Genomic DNA, 24636 nt, shown 5'->3' on the forward strand with positions numbered 1-24636 from the left:
ATGGAATATAGCCATCCTAATTTGTAGCTCGGACTCGGGAAAGAACAGTATCTCGAGGCACGAGTTCGTACAGTCTATGAGGAACGTACTGCCCACTCTGAAAAAAGTTTTCCTTTTTTTCCGTGCTTTATCACTGGCTCGGCGCTGTATGCGCAAGTTGGCATATAGGAACGGTGAAATGAAATATTCAGTAAATAAGACAAGACCATTGTTCTTGACTTGCTTTTCGTGTGAACTTTATTTTTGGTTGATCGCATTTTTTCAGCATTCACATCTAGAACAAATAATAAAAATGAACAAGAGTTGAAATCTCGTACATTCACATATTAAAACCTTGCATAAATGACAACGCGTTCGAAAGAGAAATATGAGCAGGCGATATAGAACGCCGTATTTCTATTCATACAGTCGAGAAAACCTCCATACCTTTTCCAGATCGTTCATGCCACTTCTGAGCACACTTATCAAATATCCATTTAGCGCTTTCCTGCGAGTCTTTAATGCTGGTTTTAAAGGAGGTGCAGAAAGCGGTCGACGAGAGGCAGGATGCGTAGGACACTCAAGTCTGCAGCACAGTTGTTTGCAAAGAAAAAAGATGTAAATCTATGCTTTTCTTCGAACAACCAGTTGCTGCGCGTACACGACATAAGCTTCAAATGAGCATGTGACACTGAAACATGGAGCACATACTTTCTCCTGTCGGTGAACATAAATCACCAAGCCACGGATGCTTTGAAAAGAATGGCAACCAAAAGCATGGAACTGTGACACACAGCTTGCTCCAGATTGAGGACCTTAGGTGAGCTGTTGGCCTAGACGTTTAAACTTGAGAACCGATGATGCTGGGCAAAGCCTAAATACTCCACAGAAAACACCAATGAATGAGCCGTGCGGCGCGGTTACAAACAGTTCGTGGTCACTGCCTTCCTGATGCATGCGCGACGTACGGTGATCGAAACCCGTGATCACATATTGTTAAATAGCTAATTTTATTTGTAACAAGCTGCCACATGTTACGCCACTTCATACAGGATGCACGAGGTTCCAACCACACGAGTTAAAACGAAAAAAAAAAAGCCGTCACGGGAAAGTTTGCGATAGTATTGTTTTAAAATGAAGGCGGCCGCTTGCTGCACCGCGAAGCATAGGAAGGAACGGCGCACTACGAGGCACGCAGGCACGACAGTTCAAGTCTGTAGGGGCACACTTGTTCCGGAGCGTAGGTAGCCGAACGTGTTTTCACCACTGTAGGCGAGGTAGAGGAAGCCATCGTCGTCGTGGTACGTGGCATATAGGTCTCCCATGCTGAGGCTGCGAGGTGAAACAAGAACTGCACTCAGCGTCGAGAAGACTTTGCAAGAAAGACTCGCGAACTGATCACGTTTATAATTACTATAAAAGGGGTGTGCAGAAGTTGATTTGATTGATTGATATGTGATGTTTAACGTGCCAAAACCACCATAAGATTATGAGAGAAGCCGTAGTGGAGTGCTCCGGAAATTTCGACCACCTTCTTTAACGTGCACCCATATCTGAGCACACGGGGGTGTGCAGAAGTGGCCGACAGAAAAGAGAGAAGGAATACAAGAAAAATTACGCCATCTCTCTCTTAAAGGAACCTTGTGTAGATGTGAAGCAGCGGGTGCTAACGTTTACACTGGCGGTGGCGTTGACCCTGGCCCTCATCGCGGCGTTGCGCAGGAGAGAAATCTGGGGAGGCGCAAAACACGCAGGGATGGACCGGTGTTTCCTACTGGAACATGCCAATCGCTCCCAATGAAGAGTGAGAGAGAAGACTGATTGGACCGAGCGATGTATACTGCACCGTAGAGAACAAGGACCGAAAAAGACACACTAGCGTGTATATTCTGCATTTCATGATATATTTATGCAGTGCGGGATAAGTAAACCTACAGGTAACAGTCTGCGCTAGTCCTTGTCTTCTTTTCGTCCGAGTTTTCTATCACGCAGTGTGTACCGATCATGAATCGCCAACTGGTCCAATTATCCACTTTGATTGGACAGAGATCCACAGTCCACCTTTACTTAACGCACACGCTGTGAATTTTCATTGTTGAACAATGCATAGCAGAAATATCCCACCAGCACTATTTTGGAGGTTAATCCATTGCCTATATAGGAGGTGGTCAGGGAGCCGCAGTGCTGCCAATTCTAAGGAAATTTTTCTAGACCTAGAGAATTTAGGATGTACTTAGGGGAAAAGAGAAATCTGTCAACATCTATAGGGAAATTTTTCACTTCCACGTTAAACAAGCAGATCGACGAAGGAACCTACCACCCACAACCTATTTTTCGTTCCTTTTTCCACCTTTTCTCTTTTACACACTTTCTACACTCACCTAAAGCCGCCGTGCGATGCCATGCGAGGGGGTGACGGGGCTGCTCTACGCCCCCAACGCTGTGTCAGCGCTCTCCTCTCCCCTACTTCATCGCATGCAGTTCATTCTGTGCCGTCGGTGTTCGACGTCGATTGCCTGAATCCCAATTCGAACCAATGAACAAAAACTTGTCTCTTCTGAACCCACCAAATACGTTTTCATTACACCAACCTTCTATTTTCTCGCCTTTCAACAGCGGCATGACGATAGTTATAGCGCGAAAACAAAACGACAACACAGAGACAAGAAGGACACGAACGTCGTTTTGTTTTCGCGCTATAACTATCGTCATGCCATACCAACCAGCCCAAGCTGCCACACTTCAACCGCGGCGTTATTTCTTTGAGCTGTTGCTGTTTTTCTTTATCGGTTTCCATTTGCGAATGCGGTCATGTTGCTAGTGAGCTGCCTAGTGGAGCCGTGGCTCCGCCAAGGTCCCCAAGGTTTTTGTGAAAAGCGCGGCCAGGGCAGTAGCTGCATGTATGCGGTTATTTGCACTGCTGAAAAAAAAAGTGGCTGGTGGAAAACTCAAAGATATATTTCAAACGAATGTATGGCAGTCAACATTTCTAATACACATATCTTTTCTCAACCACTCAGCAAATTGCGAGGGATGAACTGCCAACTGGCATTATATGCTTTCATGGTTCTAGTTTTTGTCACAATGTATTGTACATATAGCATAAAAAAAAGCTAAAAAGTATATTTTTCAAGACACTGTTTATAAGTTTTGCAAGCGTGCATGACTTTTATATGGACGCCACCAAGCATTTTCCGCAGGAGAGTTGCAAAATAACAGAATTTATGAATATTTAAGCTTGCTCGCAGGAATATTACATATACTTCGCTTTGTATGCTCGTTCCGACTATTTTATTATTATTACTATTATTAATATTATTACTATTATTATTATTACTATTACTATCATTATCATTACTATTACTATTACTATCACTACTATCACTACTATCACTACTATTACTATTATTATTATTATTATTATTATTATTATTGTCACATGCATGCGATTACAAGTGTACTCTATCGTCGTGTAAGATCATGTTTTTTGCATTGAACAGCTAGCAGCGTTCTTGACTATTTTCATAATTTATCCCTAATTCGGCCTATATGCACTGCTTTGTAATATATGTACTGTTTCTTGAAATGTACGATTGTGTGTAGACGGAATGATTCCTTCTTTCTTGATTTGTATGAAAAACTACGAAACCACATGCTTCCCCCCCCCCCCCCCCAAATGTGATGAGCGCTTTACCTTTGTGATTTCATGAAATACAATGGTGGTAAATGCTTTGCAGTTTGTACTGCGACATTTTTTCACCTTCAGCACAGTGATTATACTGAATATTTTCAAACCAATGCACACACGAATGCACCTATATATCACAAAGGTGAACTTTTCTATCTTTCATCTCTCCCATCCTCCTCCCATGCACAGGGTATCAAACCGGCTGCCTATAGGCTGGTTAACCTCCCTGCCGTTCTTTTCCCTTCTATTTTCCTTCTCTCTTGAAATAGTTCTCCACAGCAAAAACACATTAGTGTTCCAATGAGAAATCTAGGGAATTTTTATCTCTCCAGAGAGGGAGAAGTGGCTCCGCAGGTTGGCAGCACTGAGTGAGCAGTTCAGCGCGAGGAGTGAATTTTCTCAAACAATTAACCCTCAGTAGACGATGCCTGCATCGGCGTTGCGAGGCGAGAGAGGTAAGCGTAGGAGAGAAGGGGATACGCATGCGCAATGGGGGTGTAAACGCTGCTTGGAGCAATGCTTAGAGGAGAGAGAGGGGGAAAGAGCGTTGACTAGCAGACGCTGTATGCAATGGCGTTGCGAGGTGAGAGAGGGGAGTGTAGCAGAGGAGAGAAGGGGAGGGGATGCGCATGCCTAGTAAAAGGGATCACGCCGCACACCAGATCAAGCTCGGCCCCGAGACGCTTCGCATCAAAAAGGCAGGGAGGTTAGACTACGGCTGGTTTGCTACCTTGCACATGATGAGAGGAATAAAGAGTGAAAGATACATTTCAAAACACACACACACACACACACACACACACACACACACACACACACACACACACACACACACACACACACACACACACACACACACACACACACACACACACACACACACACACACACACACACACACACACACACACACACACACACACACACACACACACACACACACACACACACGAGTACCGATGTAAGAACTTTATAAAGGTCCAATACGCCGTGCCAGTGTCCTAGCCCGAAGCGGGCCACTCCCGCGTGGGGACCGAAAGACCTAGCCTTTCAGCCGCTTCGTAGGCCCATTGGACTGCCCATAACTGTCCCTCTAATGTAGTACTGCGCAAAGCTGCGTCCCATCGTTCTTCACTATTTTCCTTGTCGGTGCACGCGGAGCAACGCCAGATCACATGAGCAAGATCTACGGTGTCGTGGCATTTATCGCATGTTGTAGAAACACACAACTCCGGATAAATCTTGTTAATAGTGGGTTCGGATAGGTTTATGTTTGTAATCGCCTGAGTGTAATGACCTGAGCTTTGTTTTAGTTTATTGTGTGGAGGCGGGAAGACTGCGTCCTAGAGGGTCAATCAATTTTGCTGCCTTCAACAACTCCACATGGCTCGTATGGTTGTCTCGGAGTCTTATTAAATGAAAGGCGTATACCATCGAGTCTCCTGAAGGCATACTGGGGGAGCGAAGATGATAACAAACAATATCAGGGCTTTAACGTGCCAAACCACAACATGATTGGGAGGGACCTCGCAGTGGAAGGCTCCTGAAATTTATACCATCTGGTCTTTAACGTGCAGTGACATCGCTCACTCCACGGGCCTCTAGCATTTGGCCTCCATCGAAATGAGACCACCGCGGCCGGAATATAACTCGCGGCCTTTGGGTCAGCCACCGAGCAGTTGACCGCTACACTACTGCTGCTGAAGGGGAACTGAAACGCAATCACTGCACAGCTTTGATGATGACACAGCCGCCTTTGGTGGAAGGAAAGTTATGTTGACGCATGTAAGGTAATTAAAGGACCGAAGGAACTGCAGCATTGACCACCCCCTTGTCAGCTTCACTATATGTATACTTGTCACTGACGTCTTACTGCTATATAAATATGCGAGAGGTATTAAACATCATTAGTACTCGGCGTGTCTGGGTTCGTAATGCCATAATGCTACAGTGCAGTTTAGTTTTATTATCAAGGCAAGAAACAAAAGCGACGAAGGGAATGACAGGCAACAGGAGGTGCACTAAACTTGCTAACTTTTGTTTATTCTATGCGATCCTACAGCACATTATATGGCTCGCTTAGAGCACACGTGACGCCGCAATCATGAAGAAAAACAACTAAACGTGTAGCGCAAGTCCATTGGTCGGCAAAACCTGTGAAGCTCACTCAGAGTCACTCATGAAATACATTTGGCGCTTTGAACTCACTCGGACTTTCGTGTGCTTGACTCAGTCGGACTCGCACTCATAACTTGATCCGAGTTCGAGTGAGTCAGCTCATGAGTCTGCCAGCCTAGAATTAGCTTTCGTGACCAAGGTCTCAATGCTCTTTAAAAACAATATCTCACGTAATCGGTGCTCTTTTTGACATCATTTGATATGGTACCGAAAGCTCGCAAAGCAGTAAGGGCATTTTTCTGGAAAAAGATGACAACATGAGATATAATTATCAAGAACCTTCTCTATGGTGGGGAGTAATTCACGCCTCTGACCAATAAACATTGAAATAGTGTATATGAACAAAACTTCTTTGGAATACGTTTGAACAGACGTAAGCAATCCAAGTAAGGGTCACAGCAATGTTGCAGAATAGTAGATAGAACCATAGGTCAGCCAAAGAAAGTAAAACTCACTCAGAGTCACCCGAGAAATGTATATTGCGCTTTAAACACACTCGAGCTCAGAACCACCAAAACTTTCCTGGGCCAAACTCACTCTAACTCGCACTCACCAGAATTTTCTTGAACTGCACTCAGTCGGACTCACTCAGCAAAGTTTTACTCACCCGGACTCACTCAGACTCAACTCCCGGCTTGATTTGAGTATGAGCGAGTACGAGTGAGTCGACTTATGAGAGTTCGCTGGCCTAGGGGCCACGCCTCACACGTAAGCAGGAAACGCAGTTTAAGCCAACATCAAATTAAGAGCACTTCACAGAACACATCTTGACCTCCCAAGAAAATAGAGGTTTAGTGACCGTTACTACTTGCGTGCGTGAAGAGTTAGTAAGCGCGTTACTATCTCTATTAATGTTATGCTGCCATTGTAGAAGTGATGCGGAAATTTTACGCTTATGTTCACAATTATGTCTGACTAATGGTATTGTGCTGCGTTATGGCACGTGTACATACAAGAAGTTACAAGAATCTTGGCCCAAGTGATGGATTATATGTTTCAGTGGCTACTCATCGTTGTAACATAGGCTGCCCTGGAGTAGAGGATCGTAAATGGTCTAAAAGTTGCGGCGCTGTTCGAGCAATGTCACGCAGAATACTTCTGTTTCTGTGTGAGTTTGGGAGTTTTGTTCTTCGTTCATGCCTTAGTCGTCTGAAAAAGTCATTGTTAGGTGTACCATAGGGTAATCGCATGCACTAACGAGATGTTATTACTTATAACAAGACAATGCCCTTTGCAACGGAATCAGCTTGATCTTGTTGGTTTGCCATTACTCGTAATCTGTTGTGGGCAGAAGACGTACACTGTAACACAGGCACACACACACACACAACGTGCCGTGTGTATATGTTTCTGTCTATGTCTTGTACGCTCAACAGTTTACGAGTAAAAAAAAGGCCAAGCCATTTTTTTATAGAGTCTACTAACAATAGTCATTCTCGAATGGGCAGCGCACAGAAGCGCACAAAGCACGCATAGAAAGACGCAAACACAAGTGCTTCACAGCAACTATGTTTCTGTGCAGCGCTTAGATTCGCGTATTTTTATGTGTTCGTGATTTGTGTGCTTCTGCGTGCTGCTTCGAATTTCATGGCTAACCAACTATTCTAGCCCATCAGTACATATTAAGCAATGTAGTGAGTTGTTGATAATAGTAAAGTTACTAAATACACGTTACTTCCTTGTAAGTAGTAACCAGAAGTGATGTCATTGTACTTACTGTCTGCATTGCTAGCTAGGTATAGTGAATGCTGGGACAAGCCTCGACGACCTCGAAGTTAGAAAACACTAATATTTTTAAAGAGTGACAGATAATGCCAACAGACTATAGCAATGTGTTTTGGAACAGGTGGCCGGATGCATACAATTCGCTAAATTGGGCTTCGGGATGACTACACTACTACAGATACGGCCACATCTTGAGCGCAGCCTTTATTGAGTATGCGATTTCTGGATGATTGGTTATAGTGTTCACCACGAGAAAATTTACGTGATCTTGCTTAGTATACGCGTTTCTGTTTTTAAGAAGTGACGTATGAACTCTGATGGGAGAGGAAGCGCGAAAAGTACACGATATCACATTATTTGAATCTCGTGAATCTCTGCAACCGTCCGTAAGTATAACAGACGAATGTTTTGACAAAATTACTCTATAGAGTTAGCTTCTACCACAGTTCTAAACGAGAGCCTGTGTATGGTTTGGCGAGGTATACGTGTCACACTAGCAGTCCTCTTCAGTCAGCGTGTGTTCAGTAGTAGTCCTCGCAGATGCAGCGACGAACTACAACAACGCACTAAAATGTGTAGTCTTCTCATAGCCATAAGCTCACGCTTAGGGTGCAACGGTACAATATTTCAAGTAAGTCATCGAATGGAAGCTTTAAGTCAGCCCAAATTCAATTTTACGCAACTTCTACTTGTCCATAGTGTACAAAGGCACATGCCTTGCATTTGATATGTGTTCAACATGCTGTTTGACACACCTTGCAGTCACAATGCTGTGAAGCCGCGTTCTATTTCCAAGCACCATAGAAGACCATCCACAGTCGAAGCTCAATTGACACGAGTGAATCGCTCACCTGGATTGGGGCATAAGGCGGCCAACGAAGACGAAGAGTGCCTTCTCTGGCGAGAGATGAATGCGCTTCCGCACGATCCACATAAACTGCGCCACCGTGATGTCATTGGGCACCAGGAACTTCTGCTTGTCAATGGAAGGAACGTGCGAGTTGGGCGCTCGCTCCACAATCACCTGAGACGGAGAACAGGTTGTTTCTGCTTTCGTGCAAAAGTAGAGCAGCTGTACTCAAAAGGGCTTGTGATCCATAATGCAGTTGATTAGAGTCTTTAATCTTAATCTTTAATCTTAAATTCACAGTATTTGCAGGAACCACGACAGCATAGATGCCCGCCTTCAAAAAGCTACAGCACAATACCGTAAGTTGACAATATTATCACGCATGATATAGCGAGACCCAGTCCTAGCTTGGCCGGGCAGCTGTAACTCGAAAGCAGATCGCTGATGGTAGTGCAATATACCTCATGAACAAACCAAGTTAGCCACGTTTATTATAGCACAGGCTAGGTTAGTTTCTATCACCTTGGAATTTCTTGAGACGAGTTTTGCGCCAATAAAATAATACACGAACGATCTCACCCTAGATTGCAGGAGGAGTGATGTGGGATGGCCTTAGATATATTGTATACAAAGAGCTCAACCCTTCGGCAGGGTGGAGCCCTCAAGCGGTTTGAAAGTAACGACGAGGGACACATTTCAAAAGTTACGAGACGGTGCAATGAAAACAAAATGACCACTAGGTAATACTTACACTCTGATCCTACTGAAGATGCTATATCTGCATGAATGATGGCAAAAATGTTTCTAGATTTTTTCAGTTGCAAACGCATTCGTTGTAAGGCCCGTAGCCGCGGGGGGGGGGGGGAATCCCCAAAGTCCCCCTTCCTTGAAATTTCAACAGAGGGGTGTATTATCGAAAATAAAAATAGGTGTAGTTCTAAAATGACCGATCTCTACACAACTAAATCTGAAGAAATAAGTCAAAGCTGCCCAAATAAGTCTTTTACCTCAATCACTATTACACATTCGTAGTGGTTTGTGTCAACTATCGCGTTGGAACTGAACTGTACAGTACGAGATACTGAAGATACAAAAGGTCTTGCAAACTTCGAACTGCAACAAAAAGTGAGCGCTTCGAACTGCATGCAAGAAGCAGTGAGATATCCCAAGTAGAGCCGAAAAAAGAAATAACAAACTGGAACTGAACTGTACGCTACGAGATACTGAAGATACAGAAGGTCCTGCAAACTTCGAACTGCAAGAAACAGTGAGCGCTTCGAACTGCAAGAAGCAGCGAGATATCCCAAGTGGAGCCGAAAAAAGAAATAATAAACTGGAACTGAACTGTACAGTACGAGATACTGAAGATACAGAAGGTCTTGCAAACTTCGAACTGCAAGAAAAAGTGAGCACTTCGAACTGCAAGAAGCAGCGAGATATCCCAAGTGGAGCCGAAAAAAGAAATAATAAACTGGAACTGAACTGTACAGCACGAAATACTGAAGATACAGAAGGTCTTGCAAACTTCGAACTGCAAGAAAAAGTGAGCACTTCGAACTGCAAGAAGCAGTGAGATATCCCAAGTAGAGCCGAAAAAAGAAATAAACTGGAACTGAACGGTACAGTACGAGATACTGAAGTTACAGAAGGTCCTGCAAACTTCGAGCTGCAAGAAACAGTGAGCGCTTCGAACTGCAAGAAGCAGCGAGATATCCCAAGTAGAGCCGAAAAAAGAAATAACTGTAACTGAACTGTACAGTACGAGATACTGAAGATACAGAAGGTCCTGCAAACTTCGATCTGCAAGAAAAAGTGAGCGCTTCGAACTGCAAGAAGCAGTGAGATATCCCAAGTAGAGCCGAAAAAAGAAATAAACTGGAACTGAACGGTACAGTACGAGATACTGAAGATACAGAAGGTCCTGCAAACTTCGAACTGCAAAAAACAGTGAGCGCTTCGAACTGCGAGAAGCAGCGAGATATCCCAAGTAGAGCCGAAAAAAGAAATAAACTGGAACTGAACTGTACAGTACGAGATACTGAAGATACAGAAGGTCCTGCAAACTTCGAACTGCAAGAAACAGTGAGCGCTTCGAACTGCAAGAAGCAGTGAGATATCCCAAGTGGAGCCGAAAAAATAAATAATATAAAGAAGAAAAATGGGTGAGGCGAGTTGAATTTAAAATCTCATTTTTGTCCCGTTTACGTCGACAAGATCAGCCTTTATAAACGCTTTTGAAACGAAGTTGTGTGCAAGCCTGCACATGATTGCTATTTCAAGCGCACGATTAGCTGAAGAACAGTTCGAGTGAAAGAACCGACCACCATTTAGAATAAGACTCGTTAATAAGGGTCAATTAGAAATAAACGGGGCGTACTTACACACCAGCTTACTCATTTTTCACTTTCTCACCTAAACACGGAGGGGTCGCAATAAATCGCACATTTCAGGTCACACCAACCGTTCGAACGGCTTCCGTACAACTTCAGTGCGAAGTCTTGTTTTGAACTAAGCGATCTGCTCATCACGTTGCACCAGGATACCGTTGACTCCAAACATTTCTGTACCCACGAGTGCATGGTCAAAATGACTACGCGCTGCTCAGCACGTCAAGAACAATTTGCGGCTTCTCTTTCGCATACTCCGTCTGTTTCGTACGCGTAGCATAGAACTTGCGCGTACACATGTATCAGTAACGTGGCTTGCTGGGCAAGTTGGTTCATTCTATTGGAAACATGAAAGCAACGAATACAAACTGAACGAAGGAAAGGGAATGAGAACCAGACAGGACAAGCCCTGTTCCTGTTTGGCTGCTCTTGGCCATCATTGGCATTTTAATAATGCTTATTTCCTCTGTTGGATACATATAAAGGCTCAGTGGCAGTGCAATAGTGGGCTGTCCAGTCTACCACTGCAGTGGTACTTACAGGAATACGTTGCGGGTACTTCTGGAGGATAGCGTCCGCTTCTTGCTTCCTCTGCTCTAAATACAGAAATATAACAGCAGTGGTTACATTGTAATTGATACAAGAAGGTGAATATGATACAAGCAGCATGAATTCGATAACCACGAGCTAGTTACTCGCGGTTGTCTAGCACAAGGGTATTCAATAACACAAAAAAATAACGCAAACATGGACTACTGAATAAAAACAAAAAAAAAGTGAATCAATAAATTATTCCCACAGTGTATTTCGGAAGTTGTATTTTCAGAGACTTAACTTGAACGATTCACTTTAACCTAAATGAGGGTTTTGACTTCGCGACCCGTTCCGATAATTTTGTTTAAGGTTTCGACTAAACACGCACTCAAGCACATGACAAAAAAAAGCAACAAATGAAACAACAAATGAAACAGCAATGTACGCTAATTCCTAGTCTGCAGTATGTTGGTCTGAAGAGCCCTTGACCTCCACCCATACGCGAATGGGCCACGCCCGATATCGGAGCAGTGAATGCATTGCTGAAGTAGACTCAGGGGCGAGGCTGCGAATCGTCAACGGAACGAGCAACTCTGTAGCCGTACAACAAGCGATCACGTTGTGCGTGGTATGTAAAACTCTACCTAAGGAGCGCTCATGGAAGAAATGAAAATTATTGGCGAAATGTTACCGGTGAAGTGGTCCGTTTCCAGTTGACAGAGGTAGCAGGCGTACGCTCGACGTCACGTTCAAATCTATATAGACACTAGCGCGCTGCATTATACGCTTTATCGGCCTTATCGGTATTCTCAATATCAAAAGGGCAGCTTACGAAACGCGTCGCCCACGTTCTCGGCAGCTGCATGCGACGGCACAAACTCGTCTAGATGCCGAAGTTTAGCCTAACAGCTCTCCATAAGATAACTTTCGAAGCTGGTACTCAAAGCATAATCAATGAGAACACAAACGTAAACACGCTTCGGCACGGGCACTGCACATTATACGGCGTTGTGTATCGTGTATATGCACTCACGCGTCTCGTAGAAACGACTGCGTTTCTACACTCATATTAGGAAGTACGTAAGAATTCCCAATTGCTCTGCGGAAGAAAACAGCATAACAAACTTGCAGACTTCGGGGCTGGGCTAATAACAGTGGGCCGTCTATGAATGGAGATTAAAAGGATGAAAGAATGACGATTTTCCATTGGCGTAGTCAGGTGGTGGGGTGAGCGTTCAAATCCTCCGAAAATTTTTCAATCTCGCTAGCGTATATATACACGAGTCATGCAAACATACGCACGAATACACTGAAGTGGGGCTACTACTCCCTCATCCTTGTTTCCTTCCACCTCACCCCCCCCCCTCCAAAAAAATTCTGTCTGCGCCCTTTTCGTTTGGTTTTGTCTTGCCCTTTCGTCTGTGCAGACGGGTCACCTCGTACACACAGGGTAACCAATTGATACTTACGCAGTTTTCCTCAAACCATTTGTCACCGTGACCTTGATTATGTAAGATTATCAAGCACCCTGGCTTCACATTTGTCTTTGGCTAGACCGATGAGAAGTCACTCGTTCCTTAAGCGTGGACTGAACCAACAAAATACACCCTTTAGTGCAAAAGTTCTCAAGATAGACGAAGGCCAGCAAGTTTCATCACTTTGAAGAAAATCCACCGAAGAAATATGCCCGAACTACAGAGCATATTTTTAGCTAAAAAAGCAAAACAATAAACCTGGGGCATCTAGGTAAAATGTATGCTGTGCATCCAGTGACGTCGCAGAGAAAGAACGCAAAGAGAAACGAGTTAATGTGCCAGAGAGAACGTGCTTAACAATCCAGAAAAATGAACGCGAGAGTATTGCTCATCTGCACAACTCTTGTTCGACGCGTTATCCAGATTAATTGATTTGTGGGGTTTAACGTCAAAAAACCACCATATGATTATGAGAGACGCCGTAGTGGAGGACTCCGGAAATTTTGACCACCTGGGGTGCTTTAACATGCACCCAAATCTGAGCACCCGGGCCTATGACATTTCCACCTCCATCGGAAATGCAGCAGCCGCAGCCGGGATTTGAACCCGCGACCTGCGGGTCAGCAGCCGAGTACCTTAGCCACTAGACCACCGCGGCGGGGCGACGCGTTATCCAGTGTTCAGGCTTTGGAAAGTGTTCAAATGGCACAGCGATATCGCACATTTGACGATTATTTCCTGCTAAAAGGTTTCGGAATCGGTATACGATAACACTTGTGATCTAGTTGATGTTTCCGGAGACTCGTATTAGGTATAATTGCACGACAGGGCCACAAAACTTAAATGCGTCATTTAAATTTGGTGATATGCAAGACTGAAGAGCGTCTCCTTCGATTATACGCATACGGCCATGAAAAATAACGAATACGAACGTTAACTATGAACACGTTTACCGCTATTATTGCACATCTTAAACACCAACTTCAGGAACGAAATAGTGAGCTTGTGTGTCACGTTCCGACAACGCACAATTTCCTGAATTTTTTTTTCGGAGATACGAGCGAGTATTTGTGGCTCTCACCGATTCCAGGCGACACTGGCCTGCGGTATCGCTCTTCCTGCGAACAATTCGCGACATTTAGAGGGACTGGCAAATATTTGAGGCAATAGAGGAATGTATGAAGGCTTCAATATTAGCACAAAGGGGTGGTGCATTAAATTTTGTGCACAGCAATATTATATCCCTTCAAATACCCCCCCCCCCCCATACACATGGGCTATAGCTATGATACTGGATGCAACGAAACGACGTAACGTTGTGGGCAACACAGCAACTAGCGGAAGCATGACGAACACCTACGTCACAAAGCTAACATGGTTTTTCTTCGTACACTGAAAGTGAACAGCGATTCATCCTAACATAACATCAGACTGAGGAAAAAGTGATTTGCTTCAAATTCGAAGACCTTCGATTCATATATCCTCATTCTGTTATACAAATTGTACTGTCCTTTACCTTCACGCGATTACAACATTCCATTACATGTATGTCATAACGAAAGTAGGTTCAACGTACCGTCGACTAGAGAACCAAGATCCAGCCCCCTAGGTGTGCAATCATTTAAAAAAAAGTCAAATGCACACAGCTCTGAACGGCGCTTAGCTTTCCACTGGCGCCGCGAACTCAGTTAAGGCACGACGACACGCATTGAAAACATGCGATGACGTTATCAACACTGCTTATCGTCGGACGAGACACGGCAGAAATCATGCAAAGTAAAAAAAAAAGATATGATTTTGCAATGTTTCCTGTTGAACAGCTCCAATATCTCGGTTTGCGGGTCAAAACGCTATAATCGAATCAGTCAGTAACCTTTATAATGCCCTGCCCAACATTTGCGACGGCGCAATAGTAGAACAGTTAATGAGCAGTTTTATGCATGAAACAACGGTCATGGGATGAAATGAGCGCAGTTGAGAGAAGCCCGGTGTATCTAGTTTAAAGTTCACGGGGCTGCGGCGTGCGCCAAAAAAGGTCTCGCATTTTCCACATTCTGTTGCCGCATTTTTACATTTTGTTCCGGCATGATCGCTGGGCTCTGTTTTAACGGCGATGAATCACTTGCCAGTAAAATTGCAGTCATGGTTATTATCGCCTTTAGTTCCGAGTTATCTTGTTATTCGCCCTATATGTGCAAGGTCGGCAGTCTGACTCAAGCTGATCTTTTTAGTAAACACCGAATTTTCCCGCGAAGTCGGTCAAAAATTTCCCTCGGAGCAGACCTCTTGGACAATATGTCCTTAACATTTTTGAACACCCGAAATTTGCCGGTAAACAGTGGCGAGTTTATTTTTATTTATTCAGAAATACCCTGCTTTGCCCAAAGGCGTGTAAGCGGGGGGGGGGGGAGGGGGTTGCAGCTTTGAAAAAAAACAAGTTTTCGTTATGACAGCACACTTGGTCACAATACAATTGATTCCACTCTTGTACAGTATGAACCAAAAAGAATTAGCATAAAGCTTCGTTCCAGTCCAGTATTCTTGAATCTTAAGGTCATTATCAGAGCTAGACAGATAACGCAGTGGTTTAAGGTAAGTGTCTTTATTGATGCCAGTCTTCTTATGGTATATCTGGAATAACAATTTCAAACGCAATTTTCTTCTGCGAGAGGAGAGCGCTTCCCATCCCAGCTCGTTTTTCATTTCAGTACAGCTGTCACCTCGCTTATACCGACTGAGAACGAACCTTGCCGCTCTGTTCTGTATTTTCTCGATCAGATCAATCAAGGACTTTTTGCGCGGATCCACCACACATCATGCATATTCCAAAATCGGGCGGACAAATGAAATATACGCAGTACTTTTTAGGACAGCAGGGGAGGATCATAGATTTCGTTGAATGAAATTTAGGGCTCTGGCAGCTTTTGCAACTACAGCATGCACATGTGCATTCCATGAACAGTCGCTCGTAAGTGTTACAGCCAAGTATTTATACATTGATTGATGATCAATGACGCCACCATTCAAAAAGTAACGCGCTTCATCTTTTTTTCTTTTTTTCTAGTAAAAGACACGTGCACACACTTTTTCACATTAAGTTGCATTTCCCACTTATCACACCATTGCACAATTCGGGTAAGGTCAGCCTGCAATTCAATGCGATCCTGTTCATTTTTTATTTTTCTGTACACAACTGAATCGTCAGCGAATAAACGTATTCGAAAAGTAATGCCATCAGGAATATCATTAATGTAAACTAAAAACAGTAGCGGTCCTAAAACGGACCCTTGAGGACACCGGATGTTACTTCCACTGTAGAAGAAGTAGTACCATTGAGAATGACAATGTCGACGCTGTGATAGATAACAGGCTATCCAATTCAGTACTTTCTTATCAATATTTGCCCTTTCGAGTTTGCGAAGAAGCAAGGGATGGCACACGGTGTCAAACGCCTTTCTGAAATATAACAAAACACAATCTGTTTGACCACTGTCATCAACCTCGGACACTAAATCATGGTAGAACTCAATCTGCTGTGTTGTGCAAGACAGGCCCCTGCTGAAACCATGTTGATCGTCAACTAATAACTTATGTTGATGATCGTTAGTTCACCACTGAAAACGCCATAAGTTGCATTAGTTTCCCACTGAAAACGCCATGACATGACACCACAGAAAAATTATCGATTACCTAGCACTTTCAGTGAATTGTCAGTTTCCATAATTCGCGGGAAACTGGTTGCAGCGTGCTAGCAAGTACCACAAGTCCGTACAGGAACCAGCGCGCCCATCTCTTGCTTAGCGGGTCGTCTGAATGGCTCTAGAGCATTTACGAATTCTTGTGGCATGCGCTAGCGCGTGCTATGAGAATTCTAAAATGCTCTAGTGCGATTCAGCGCACTGCAACCTAAAACTACAGTGCCGTTTGGCATCTGTTTCAGAGGCTGTTGGGCAAGTAATTTAGATGGCGAAGTGAATGCACGCATGATTCGGTCAATTTTATTTTCGCGCGCGCGCGTGCGTGCGTGTGTGTGTGTTTATATGCTAACCTGTTCAATAAACCCTTCGGTGGCGAGGAAGCGCTTGTCCCGTTTTTGTCTTTTTCGCATTCGTCTGTGTACACTCAAGTTCTGTTAAAGGAACGACAAGTGGACTGAACGTATGCGCGATTAGATTCTGGTTGAATTAAAAAAAATAAATTATGGTGACAGACTGAAGCATTCTGTTCGCGAACTAAATACTGTAGGATTTATATATTGCCCCACCATGGTTGTCTAGGAGCTAAGGTACTCGGCTGCTGCCCCGCAGGTCGCGGGTTCGTATCCCGGCTGCGGCGGCTGCATTGCCGATGGAGGCGGAAATGTTGTAGGCACGTGTGCTCAGATTTGAGTACACGTTAGAGAACGCCAGGTGGTCGAAATTTCCGTAGCCCTCTACTACGGTGTCTCTCAATCATATGGTGGTTTCGGGACGTTAAACCCCACATATCAATCAAGTACTGCAGTATTTATGTTTTTAAATTGTGTTTATACGACAATGACCCGTGTGTCAAGCGGCCGAGCGGAAAGAGCCTTGAAGCTTCACTATGGAGTCGAATACTTTGCTGGACGTAGTCACGTCGTCCGATGCTGTGATGCTGACTAACTAAAATGAGTTGCACAGTGAGAAGCGGCGCTGCCTCCGCGGCCATCAGGGGACAATGTCGAGCAGTGGCCCTTGCGCAGTAAACCAGCGTACTCGAACACGAATCTCTCGTGCTCACTGTTTACAGCATACTTTGTTGCGCGTGTATACGAACTCATATTCGCCGCAGATAAAATTTCGATTACAAATGTCTCACGGCGTTTTCCACGTTAACATTCCGTGATTAGACTGAGTGACGAGCTTTCCGTTGCGTTGAAGAAAAAATTGGTCGTCGGTTCCTTTAAACCGTGTACGTGGTATACATGCCCCGAAACTGCCCATTATGAGAGACGGCAAGCGTAGGTATGAAAACCCAATTTACAGTGCCTGGTGTTCTCACGGACAGTTTGATTGAATAGAGCAAACTGAACAAATAACTACTTTAGTTTTTGGCGAAGCGATGGGTGGGTCCACCCGCACAAAATGCAGCCGCTGTAACTGGCAATATAACTTGCATATTTGTTATAAACTGCAAAACGCTATACGATCACCGTGGTAACATCAGAATGAACTGCATTTCACGTAATTCGCTATAGCTTATCAATGATCATACACGGTACTTCTTGGAGCTTGTTCGCGGGAAAGACAAGCTTCTAAAGGCTTTTTTTTTGCCTTTTTTACAGCACTAGGAATTACCGACAAACTGCGGAAATGATGGGTACATTATTTAGTTTTTGTTTATGAGCGAACTGCACTTCGGTTCACATCTGGTTGCTTGGAAGAGGTCAGCACAACACTGGGAAGCACGAAGGCGCTATAATCGAATCGACCACGGTATGGTTTTTAATAGGCCAAGTCGAGTGCTTTGATAATGAAAAAGTGGATTATTTGAAGGAGAGGGAACGAAGCAGACAAAAACAAACAGATATCTTCGTCGCTTGTCTCACACGTACTACAGCGAGATTATAGTTCATCTTTGGAGCAAAGCTGTTCCCTAGCTGTGTACTCATATGCAACCACGTCCACTTGAGCCACTAATTTGGAGCAGTCACGATAGTTGGTGCAGGTGTTCACACTTCTGCATAGAGCACACCAACAGTGTGCTGCATAAAAAGGGCAACATAGTATTTGCATTCCACTTAAGGTAACAGGGAATTAAGATGTCGTTACCATGTCAAATACCGCTGCTCTAGAATTATGCCTGGTAGCAAGAAGTTAGAAAAAAAATATTGTTTACAAGTGCAGTGGTTTGAACGCTTTTCTAGATCTGTGTGCGTAGCGCACGACAAGCAATGACAAAAAATGACAAAAGGAGCCTATAGGTCTATTTTCTTTTCGTGCGTACATAAGCGTTATTGAGAAAAACGGAGTTTACTGCTTAGCAGGGATGATTGATTGATATATGGGGTGCAACGTCTCAAAATTACCATATGATTATGAGAGACGCCGTAGCGGAGGGCTCCCAAAATTTCAACTCGGGGTTTTTTAACGGACTCCCAAATCTGAGCACACGGGCCTACACTGCTTAGCAGTGAATTACTTATACTTCAGAGTGCACATGATCGTCTGTACGTAACCATGGGGCTAACCATGGGGCGTGGGCGGTTCTTTTGTCTTGGGCAGCATCTATGCGGCCGCACCTCCTACCCAGGAAGTGTCTGGAAGATATGATTGACAGCGCGGTCGGCGGCTTAGTAATATGTGCTGATCCCATAACTGTGAAGCACACGTACAATTGATTAGTTGCTTCTGGCAACGTTGTAGGATGCTGAATAACATAGGCGCTATGAAGGGTAACGCCACCTTTTCAGAAATTGCGCAATGTGTGTTTTTCCGCAAGAACAGACATAACCAGCTGCCCTTTTAAAGTTTGACAAACTCGACGCCACTGTAGCCATCTAGCTCAAGGTAGCCGCGGCTAAAGAAACCGTGGCAACGAGCGCACGAAGCATGGCTGCGTTGAGGCATGTTGCAGAACTAAGGACGACAAACGTGAGCTTAATCGACAGGACACTATACGCATGTGAAGAGCAGGACCGGCGGGGCTGACATCTGGCTCACGCCCCACAAAAACGCGGCATGTCCCAAGCCTGAGACGTTGCGAAGCGGCGCCGGCGAGCACTGCTTTGCACGTCCACGGTCAGCGCCCGCGGCGCGCGATCTCACCTGGCGTGTACTGCTGCTTGAAGCGGAACCGTATGCCGTCTTCAGCGCTGGCTCCCGCCCGTCGCATTGCTGTACGCTCAGTGAGCGGCTCACGTCCACCGCCGTCGTGGACACGCAGGGTTATCTGCCGACGATCGCCCGTATTGTTCGTCCCGGCCGCGCCGACCGCTGATAGTGGCTTTGTTTCTCACCACCCGCAGATTGGAAACTTCTTACGCCGACCAGTGGCCGAATCGCAAAACGAGCAAAACAAGGGAGCAAACGGAACGAGCCCCACGAGAGCGCTCGCTTGTGGCGTATACTTTGGCAGTTGGCCTCGTCATCGGCGCGAACAGCTCTCATTTGTGCTTCATATGCCTGGCGGTGAATCTTGCCCCTACCTCCTCCCCCAGCCTGTTAGCCTTATGGTTTTAGAAGAAAAGAAAAAAGAAGGGGCGACGTTAGCTGATTTGCTTTTTCAAGAAACACACACAAACAACAATAACTTGTGACGTTTCTTAAATATTTAAAATCATAAACTTAAGATAATCTGAGCTGATTCACTGACTTTTTATTTGACTGGCAGCAGATGGGTGACGAAATGCACACTCAAAACATCTTTAGCTCCTAACAGCAAGTAAGCGTGCACTGAATGATTGCATGCTCTTTTTTCGTACATGCACCCATAAAATATTTGTCACCTTTATGTCAAAATGAAATGTTGCATCATACGCGCATTTTTTTTCTCGTGCTCGGCTTTGCCATTCTACGTGGTTGTGGTAATCTTGCGCTGACTTAGCATGAAGGCTGTTGGCCTCGGTAGCTTGAAATTACTTTGATGCTCTCGAACTAGAACTAGCGGTATTCGGGCAAATTGTAGCGACGCAAGGTTCTGGAAACAGAGTGCGTTGACCCGATGCTTTCTCTGCGGGTGAAGGGAGCTATGATTATTTGCGGTCGCCCGTCAGGACCGTGCTGGATACAATTTTCGTCGGTGCAATCTTCTTCGGGAATTCGCTTACCACTGAGCCCCTTGTTTAGTTTTATTTGCTCACAGTCTCTAGCAGCAGCCTATAGACTATTTTACGACGGCGTTTCGGTGCCACCATACTGGGCTGTTTACCTTACCATATTGTAGCTTTAACAAGTAAACAAACTGTGCTATAGTGGAGGACGTATAAGCATGAAAATGGTCGGGTTGGTGCATTAGATGCTTTATGATGTTATGAATTCACATCGCGATATACAAAAAATCAGAAAATATTAGTTTAACAGCTCAAGATAGTGGTGTTCCCCGTATGTCCAACGTAAAATCTTACGTAAAACTCGGATGTAGCTTTTGTGAAAGCCGTCCAAGCTACGTCGCCTGCGGCAAATACAACGCTGTGGCGTATTTCTCTCGAGGCACTCCTACAAAGCTCCGGAGCGAGTAACTTCAAATGCACCTTACGATCTGCAAGTAAAGCTCCTCTATGTACTCATGTATATGCTAACCCTATTATTAGGCAAGTTTGCTCATGAAAAGTTTGCCCAATCTGCACACGCAGGACGCATGGCAACTTAGATGCACCGCGATTGAGTACATTATACTAAATCACATGCAGTAGATTTTTGTACGCACTCAGAAACAATAACTTGTAGATTTATCAAGCGTGAATTCAGGCCTGTTTTTATGGCTGGAGAAAAACATCTTGCGATTCGGTCTTCCTCTAATGCGATGGGGCGTGAATGGTCACTTCGTGACAGTTTCAAGACTAAGCATTCAGCGTGATAAAACGATTAATTGTCATTGATCGCAAAGTTTGGTAAACATACTCTATGCTGATGACAGAGTTTGATTCTTGGAGTTTAAAAAAAGGTTAAAGAGTTTATGCTGTTAGCTTATTGTAATTTTGTTTGATGTTTTCCCGCAGCGCATGACGTCATGAACGGGCAACATGGCGGCTTAGATGACGTCGAGGCAGCACAATCACGCTGTGATTAACCAGCTTTAGCGTGATAACGATGTCGCCGGAACGTTATTAGACCTTTGCGCAAAATTAGTTAAAGAACCAGCACGCGATGTACTGGTAACATTCACGTTACATCGCAACGTTCGGGTCCTATCATGGTGGGGAGCCAGTGTGGCTGTTTCAGGCACGTCAGTGTAAGCCATTTACATGGTTCTATTCGTTGATTGGATGGAATATACTTTATGCGACAGTGGCTACAAAAAGAGTTAAAAAATCACAAAAGCTGCCCGTAAGTTGAAGTATTCCCCACCGAATTTTAAGGTGATATTGAAACTGAGTTTTGCGGGGGTGTCGCCATACCCAGCGCGCCGGAAACGCGGCCGCTCTGTTACGTCACACCAGAACTTCCTATGAAGAGGAAGTAACGAAGTTTGATTGAAGGCGCGTCGTGGCCGTATCTTTTCGTGAAAAGCGTCGTGACCATATCTTTCGATATCGCCTTGAAAATTCTATGATGAGTTTCTGGTGATTTCTAAAAAAAAATGGGTGTGCCGTCAATTGTCAATGACTACAACTTGCTAATACAAACAACTGCTCTAGAGTCATCTATTTGAAAAGTTAATGGCTTTTAATTAATTAGACACTCAATGATGGTTTAGCTGCGGCAAAATATTTCTGCCTCGTCGCAGAGTTAGTGTGTGAAAACGTCGGGAGCCTGGCTGTCATAGTATTTTATTAAAGAGTCTGTTTTGTTTTGAAAAAAATAGGTGGTTGATTTAAGTTTTTAGGAATCGGTATAACATGAAAGTTGAACGTGTCCTCGCAGAGGTAGCTGAGCATTCATTGTGTATTGTTTCACCATAAGGGCGAAGGAATGAATGCTGCAGAACAAATTGCAATGCCACGCAAGGAACGGCAAGCAGCTCTAAACTTGCAGCGCACACCTCAAGCACAAAGCACGCACAAAACGAGCACTCACAGGACGAGCGCGGACAAACAACTATCACAGCTCGACGCACAAAGCACGCTGCTGAAGCAGAAAGAAATACGAACAATAGCCGCAACTCTTTTTCGTGTGTGAGCAGCGCGCTCCTTTCGTAAACGAGGTGGAAGCAGTGAGCGAAATGACGTTCGTGCTCTCTTTAACTACTGCAACATTCAAGCAAACTTGTGGTGGAAGCACAAGAAGCACAAAGCACCCGAACCTCGAGATAAGCTCACGCGCGAGTGAGCCACCACGCTATAAATATAGAGAACATCTATACCTAATTTGACCACGCCATGTGGAGGCGCGTGTGCACGGTGACGTGCGAGGGGGCGCATCACGACGACCTTCAGAGCATGCGCGTCGTGCCATCTCGCTACTAATAATAAAAGCATGCTGAAGTGGCCGAGCTCTGAGGACCGGCAGCAGTACATGGTGTACGGTGTCAATTTTTGAGAAAGGGAACACGCGAACGCGTGGCCCGCGCGCTCCGGCGGTGCTTGCAGTGCATTCAAGCGGGGGCGATAGCAACCACATCTTATGTTCCAGTCATTCGGTGGCGAGAAAAACAACCGTTCATTAGTGATATGAAATCTGTGACAAAGTAGCAACCACCTCCCTCTTCAAGGCGATTACGCGAGAGGCCGGGCAAAATTGCCTTAAGGGGGAAGGGGGTTGCTATCTTGTCACACGTTTCATATCACCAATGACCGGTTGTTCTGCTCGCCACCAGATGGCGGGAATAGAGTCGGTGGTTGCTATCACTCCCTCTGGAATGCGCTGCAAGCAGCCACTGGAGCGCGCGGGCCACGCGTTCGCATGTTCCCTTTCATTAAAAATTGTCACTGTACATAAATGGCTCTACGTTAACACGACGGACAAGGGTAGTTTTGTGGCATAGTGGTCAGCGTGACACGCTGAGGAGCGCGTGGTCTCTGGTACGACGCGCCTCACTGCGGAACATTTCCTTTTGTTTTATTCTGGCATTTGTGTTCATCGTCCATTCACGCCACATAATACCAAACTTGCTATATGTGTAGCTAGCGAAATGGCCGCGAGCGCGTTGTGAGCGTAGCATGTCGTCATGTTTTACATGACACGCATATCATGATTCTCATTTTTGAACGTGTCATTTACCTTCATTGTCCGTTCACGTCATGTGATACCAATTTGGTATATGTGAAGCCAGTGAAACGTCCGCGAGCACATTATGAGCATGGTATGTAGTCATGTTCTTACAAAATACGCATGTAATGGTTATCACGCTTGCACCAGTCATTTACTTTCACCAACTGTTCACGCCACGTTATACGATATTTGGTGTATGTGAAGCTAGCGAAGCGTCCGCGAGTGCATTATGAGCGTGGCATGTAAAGTTTATGAGATGCGCTGCAGTGGAGGGCACCGCATAACCTCGACCACGTCCACTGGCGTCGCAAAGTATATAAAAGGGCTTCCAGCGTGTTACCTACATTTAAATGACACCCCCGTGGTATGGTTTGCAGGAAACATAATAGCTTTGGTCCTATCAATGTAAAATTTCAGGTAACTTCGAGTGGCCCACTTACTTATTCTAGTTGGTGTCTTATTAGCTCTACTGAGTAGGAACATTGATTTGTCAGCGATTATGGCTGACAAATCCATCTTACCTACTTATGTTATATATTTAGCTGGCGTATAGACATGAGCTATTTTGCGTGAGAACAATACGGTACCTAATATTCTTTACCTCATTTCCTGTGTCGCTTGTTCTGGTTCTTAGAATTTAGGACAAAACAACTTGTCATTAAAAAAAGCCTGATTTTTCCTATTTCAAAATAACCACACGCTTTGGCTGGAATGACATCAAACCATAAAAACTCTACTCGCAAAAAATATATAAAAAAACCTAGAACAGTACAAACGCTTTACGCTAGAACTGTTCGTTGATTGATATGTAGGGCTCAATGTCCCCCAAAAAACCAATATATTATTATGAGAGACGCCGTAGTGGAGGGCTCCGGGAATTTCGACCACCTGGGGTTATTTAACGTGCACCCAGATCTGAGCACATGGGGCTACAGCATTGTTACCTCCATCGGAAATGCAGCCGCCGTAGCCGGGATTTGATCCCGTG

At 44.7% G+C, this 24636-nt stretch overlaps 1 protein-coding gene across 1 annotated transcript; it reads right to left on the reverse strand.

The window, feature by feature from the left end:
• Positions 1-208: 208 nt before the first annotated feature.
• On the reverse strand, positions 209-19958 carry LOC119187903 (gamma-aminobutyric acid receptor-associated protein-like 2). The gene is made up of 4 exons (XM_037436010.2): positions 19605-19958; positions 11348-11403; positions 8422-8594; positions 209-1311 (listed from the first exon to the last, which is right to left on the reverse strand). Exons 1-4 carry the CDS (start codon positions 19669-19671, stop codon positions 1188-1190), a joined length of 420 nt encoding a protein of 139 aa, XP_037291907.1. The 5' UTR covers positions 19672-19958; the 3' UTR covers positions 209-1187.
• Positions 19959-24636: the final 4678 nt, after the last annotated feature.

Source organism: Rhipicephalus microplus, chromosome X, assembly GCF_043290135.1.
Source record: "Rhipicephalus microplus isolate Deutch F79 chromosome X, USDA_Rmic, whole genome shotgun sequence".
NCBI classification, from domain to species: Eukaryota; Metazoa; Arthropoda; class Arachnida; order Ixodida; family Ixodidae; genus Rhipicephalus; species Rhipicephalus microplus.

Excerpts from the sequence above, each read along its gene's own strand:
- LOC119187903 (XM_037436010.2), bottom strand. The coding sequence starts at position 19,671 with ATGCGACGGGCGGGAGCCAGCGCTGAAGACGGCATACGGTTCCGCTTC. Across the intron at positions 8,595-11,347 it reads AGTACCCGCAACGTATTCCT|GTGATTGTGGAGCGAGCGCC; the intron begins GTAAGTACCACT and ends TCTCCGTCTCAG. Across the intron at positions 1,312-8,421 it reads CGCCTTATGCCCCAATCCAG|CCTCAGCATGGGAGACCTAT; the intron begins GTGAGCGATTCA and ends TTCACCTCGCAG.